The sequence below is a fragment of the Penaeus monodon genome, chromosome 1 (assembly GCF_015228065.2).
Source record: "Penaeus monodon isolate SGIC_2016 chromosome 1, NSTDA_Pmon_1, whole genome shotgun sequence".
Taxonomy (NCBI): Eukaryota; Metazoa; Arthropoda; class Malacostraca; order Decapoda; family Penaeidae; genus Penaeus; species Penaeus monodon.
In genome coordinates, this window is record NC_051386.1 from 59,652,930 (window position 1) to 59,657,929 (window position 5,000).

Here is a 5,000-nt window from a genome sequence, read left to right on the forward strand (position 1 = left end):
TTTTGCATAAAAAATTTTCTCAGCTACAGCAGGCATCTTTCTTCCTCAGTTACATCAAAACACAACACGTTTACCAGTCCTAAGTCTGTCTGATGATGTTTTTCTCATAAAGTTTAATTTTTCTGTTTCTTTGTCGCCATTTACATTGCTCCTTATTTGACACCATTGATAGGAATATTTGGTTTGCATTTTTTGCATGAATGAAAATGTCTGTAATTATTCATTCGTTTTTATTTACATTTCCTACGGTAAATCCAAAGTAAACGCCTTTGCTGTCCAAGCCATTTACCAAACGCAGAGGACAAACAGAAGTGCATAAATGATTCATTTTTATTATCACCACCTCTGCTACTGCTATCAGTGAAGATGGCGCTTCCACAATCAACACCAAGGACGATGAATCTTCATCTTTTTACCACATATGTTCAGTCTCCCTTGAGTGTTGACTCTTGTCTCCCCGTCTCTTATGGTTTCGGTCCCTCCTACATTTCTCATGGTATTTACGTACTGTGAAATCTTTATTTCTACTAAATACACTTTGTTTTCGCTGAACAATTCCTTCACTATTTAAAAAAAAAAAAGCATAAACCCACACATATAACCGGATAAATGTTATAAAAAAAAATGTGATTAAGCATAATAATAACCTTGGCGAAATTTAGAGCAAATTTTCTTCCACGGTTTCTAGGGTTCTCACTAGTTGGCAACCAAGGCGCTCGACAACAAGTACCCGAACTTTGGTCCTTGAGCTGCAGTGGTAGTAGGTTACTGGTGGTCAAGAGCAGTCAGGTTATAGTTCCCTCCCTGTCACTGGAGATTCGTCTTTAGTCTGTTTGATTGTAAGAATTCTTAAATTATATTATTACTATCATCATCATCTTATTTTATATTTGTTAAGGTGTTTGTGTGTTGCCTTGTCGAACCGTTTAGTATCAAAGTTGATGAATGTGCGATATAAATACTTTAATCTTTTCTAGCTCAATGTTGATGTTAAAGACATGAGATGCTTCACCTTATCTCCTGAATGAGTTGGTTACAAGCGCTCGTGCGTTTGCACATTTAGTTTGTTTTCATTTTTGACATTTCTCTACGCATCATATCTAAAACCCTCTTGTCAGAAATTAAGGTACAGTGTTTCTTCTTTCCAGAGACCAGAGAGATCAGAAACCATGGTAAGCCCGCCGTGTTGTTCTTCAAACGACCATGTTCAGTGAAGGAGAGGATCGAACATGGTCTACATCTCGAACATGAACATTCACGTGTAGTAGATTGTACAAATGCTTATTATTCTTTGTAATTCTTAAATGATGCTGGCATTAGAAGAAACCGTCGGAGTTACAGAAATCAAATCAAATCAAATATGTATGTATCTATATATATGTATATGTATATGTATATATTATATATATATATATATATATATATATATATATATATATATATATATATATTGTGTGTACATGTATGTATGTATATTATATATATTATATAGACATATAAATGTGTAATCATTATGTATGTATAATACTTCATTCTTAAAATTTTAATCAAGGTGAATATGTCTCGAGACATTCAAATATCACAGTAAAGCTATTATACCCCTAGTTTTCAGTAGACAGGTATCTTTTTAATTTAATTATGGGAACTCGAACTGAGTATTAGAGATGTCAAGATATAAATATTCAAACTCATGCCCCAACGTTAAATTATATACTGTCATTAGTTATTTAACACACACACAACGCATCTGTAATACAAACATATGACTCACAATACATCCCCTCATAATTACATTAGAAAAAAAAAACACAAACCTAATTACAACCATTTTTTACTTATTTATTTATTTTTAATCCTTTTAATTCAGGCCAAGTTCTCCTTCCACGGACTGATGGCGCCGACTTTCGCTCCCTTTCACAGTGATGGGTACGTAGTTTACGCGTTGTGGGTTGTGATTTCGTGCGTTTGGCGGTGAAGGTGGTGGATGAACGCTAGAAATGTAGTATAAGTGTAGATGGATTGGTTGATTGCTTGATATATACATTTATATGTACACACACACACACACACACACACATGTGTTTTAATAACATATATAACAATATAATAATCACAACACATATAATATATAATAATCATGTGTTGTGTGTGTGGTGTGATGTTGATGGTGGGTGGAGAGAGAGGGAGAGGGAAAGAGGATAAACAAAGAAAGATCATAAACAGTATATGCATATATGTAGATATGTGTGTGTTTAAGTCTGCATGTATTAGTGTATGAACGTGCTTGTGTGTGTGTGTGTGTGTGTGTGTGTGTGTGTGTGTGTGTGTATGTTGTATGTATGTATGTATGTGTACGCCCGCGGGTGTGTGTACGTATTTTGAACTCACCAGCAGAGTACGAGTCATCACAAACATTCATTCTTCCACACTCGCGTCTTTTGCCTCCTGCAGATCGCTGAACCTCGACGTCATCCCGGCCTACGCGAAGCACCTGCGGAATACGGGCGTCACTGGGGTTTGGGGTGAGTGTGGAGGCAGGTTTCGCTCCTTGTATATTGTGGGCAGATCTCTTACCCTTTATATTTCTTTATGTTTCTGTCTTGCTCTGCCTCTCTCTGTCTGGCTATCGGTCTGTCTCTTTTTTCTCTGTCTGGCTATCGGTCTCTGTCTCTCTCTCAACCTCTCTCTCTCTCTCTCTTTCTCTCTCTCTCTCTCTCTCCCTCTCTCTCTCTCTCTCTCTCTCTCTCTGTGTGTGTGTGTGTGCGTGTGTGTGTGTGTGCTTTAGAACATTAGTATCCCCTTTTACCTCATCCATCTGTATCTTGAACAAATGTAGCATTGTTCATATATTTTCATGCTAGCATAATTTAAGCTGAAATTAAGTTTTGGACATAAAATGAAATATAGTGATGCTAACTTTGAAATCTTATGCGGATTTGATCATACGAGTTGTAAATAACATTATGTATCAGCTGTTTCTTTCACACGCGATAAGACCTTGAGATAAAGTGGTTATCTTCCCCTTGTTTGCCCGTCTAAACTTGAGAAATGTTACGGGATTATTTTTTCCTGTTAATTACGAATGAAGACTTTGAAGTATGTCCAAACTTCGTGGGTAAAGCATCGTGTCTTGTTAAAAAAAATGCTGATGTATATAGTTACCTTCCCTATTACATATTTTGCTTGATGATGTAAACGAAAAATTCTGTCTTGAAAAATATAAAATGCCGCCTCATTCTAATGTCTACTTGCTTATAACAGGGTAATATATATTACCTACAGCATGAAAATCACTGACACATGAGTTTTAGATATCATTTGGTGTACAGAAAGAGAGAGAGAGAGGGGAGGGGATTGTAAAATGGGGAGATGGAGAGAAGTAGGAGGAGAGAGAGAGAGAGGGGGGGGGCTGAGAGAGGAGAGAGAGGGAGAGATTGTGAGAGGGGAGATGGGGAGGAGGAAGAGAGAGATGAGTGAGAGAGATAACCGAAAGAGTGAGAGAGAGAGAACTGAGAGAGTGAGAAAGAGAACTGAGAGAGTAAGAGAGAAAACTGAGAGAGTGAGAGAGAGAACTGAACTGTGTATCAGAGATGTCAAGATATAAACATTCAAACTCATGCCCCAACGTTAAATAAAGTATATACTCTCATTAATTATTTAACACACACACAACGCAGAGTGAGAGAGAGAACTGAGAGAGAGAGAGAGAGAGAGAGAGAAAGAAAGAAAGAAGAGAGAAGAGAGAGAAAGAACTGACAGACGAAAGAGAGAGAGAGAGAGGGATGACGAAGAAAAGAAAGTGAGAGAAGCCCCCCCCAAAAAAAAAAAAAAGATGGGACGGGAACTCTCAACCGCTTGTCACGCCGTCCACATCACATCGGCCCCATCTTACCCCTGGCAGTGAACGGGACAGCAGGCGAGGGGATGTCCATGACCGTGGCTGAGAGGAAGAAGCTAGCCGAAGCCTGGATGGCCTGCAAGAAGGACGTGGGCACCGTGATTATCCAGTGTGGGGCAGGGTGTCTACTGGATACTCAGGAGCTGGTGAGATGCGTTAATTATCCTTTTTTGTTATGTTGTTGATTCACTAGATTCATATAACGGAGAAGAGAGAGAGAAAGAGTAAGAGAGAGGAGAGATAGAAAAAGAAAGAGAGAGAGAGAGAGAAGAGAGGAAGAAAAAGAAAGAAAGAGAGAGAGAGAGAAAGAAAGAGAGAGAGATAGAGACAGAGACAGAGAGAAAACAGAGACAGACACAGAGAATGTCATTCAAACAATCGAACAGACAAATACCCCAAGATCCCCCCCCCAAAAAAAAAAAAAAATAATAATAGATAAATAATAATAAATAAATCAATAAATAATAACAACTCCCCCCCCCCCATCCTACCTCCTACAGGCCAGGCACGCCGAGTCCTTAGGGGCGTGTGGAATAGCGGTCTTCCCCTGCATCTTCGACAAGCCCCGGAGCGCCGATGAGCTCGTCGACTACATGGCGGAGGTGGCAAAGGCGTGTCCCGGCTCCCCGCTCTTCTATTACCACATCCCCATGAAGACTCAGGTTAATTGTGAGCAATCTGAGGGGCTCGGGTCTTGATGGGGACTGTTTTTTTTATTGTATTGCCTCTTTGTTTTTTGGTTTTTGTTTGCTGATCTTGTTTAGGGAATGGTGGTTTAAGGTTTTGAAGAGTTATTAAGAGTGTGATGATGTGTAAGCTGATAGATTAATTTTGGTGATGTAGTCTGATTACTCATTTATTTATTTTATTATTATTATTATTATTATTATTTTTTTTTTTTTTTTTTTTTTCTTAGGTTGGGTGAGAGATATATTAGTATTAGTAACACTGCAAAAAAAGATATGGGATAGAGGTTTGGTTTGGTTTCATTCCATTTGTTACAATGGATATTCTTGGTGTGACATACTGTCTGTTTTATTTTGCTTCTAAATGACCCCTGTGTGCAAGAATGGCCGGGGTTACCATCCACTGACGGCGAGGG

The 5,000-nt window shown here is 38.6% G+C and overlaps 1 protein-coding gene across 2 annotated transcripts in view; it reads left to right on the forward strand.

The window, feature by feature from the left end:
• The first annotated feature begins 705 nt into the window (after positions 1-705).
• Positions 706-5,000, forward strand: part of LOC119575049 (N-acetylneuraminate lyase-like) — a 6,149-nt gene continuing 1,854 nt past the window's right edge. The window contains exons 1-6 of one of the 2 annotated variants that reach the window (XM_037922432.1): positions 706-839; positions 1,149-1,172; positions 1,868-1,926; positions 2,452-2,522; positions 3,902-4,044; positions 4,399-4,567. In XM_037922432.1, coding sequence (XP_037778360.1) covers positions 1,170-1,172; positions 1,868-1,926; positions 2,452-2,522; positions 3,902-4,044; positions 4,399-4,567 — 445 coding nt within the window. In that variant the 5' untranslated portion in view covers positions 706-839; positions 1,149-1,169. Of the gene's footprint in view, positions 840-1,148; positions 1,173-1,232; positions 1,363-1,867; positions 1,927-2,451; positions 2,523-3,901; positions 4,045-4,398; positions 4,568-5,000 lie in introns of those variants that run through there. The other variant, XM_037922439.1, reaches the window with a different exon arrangement.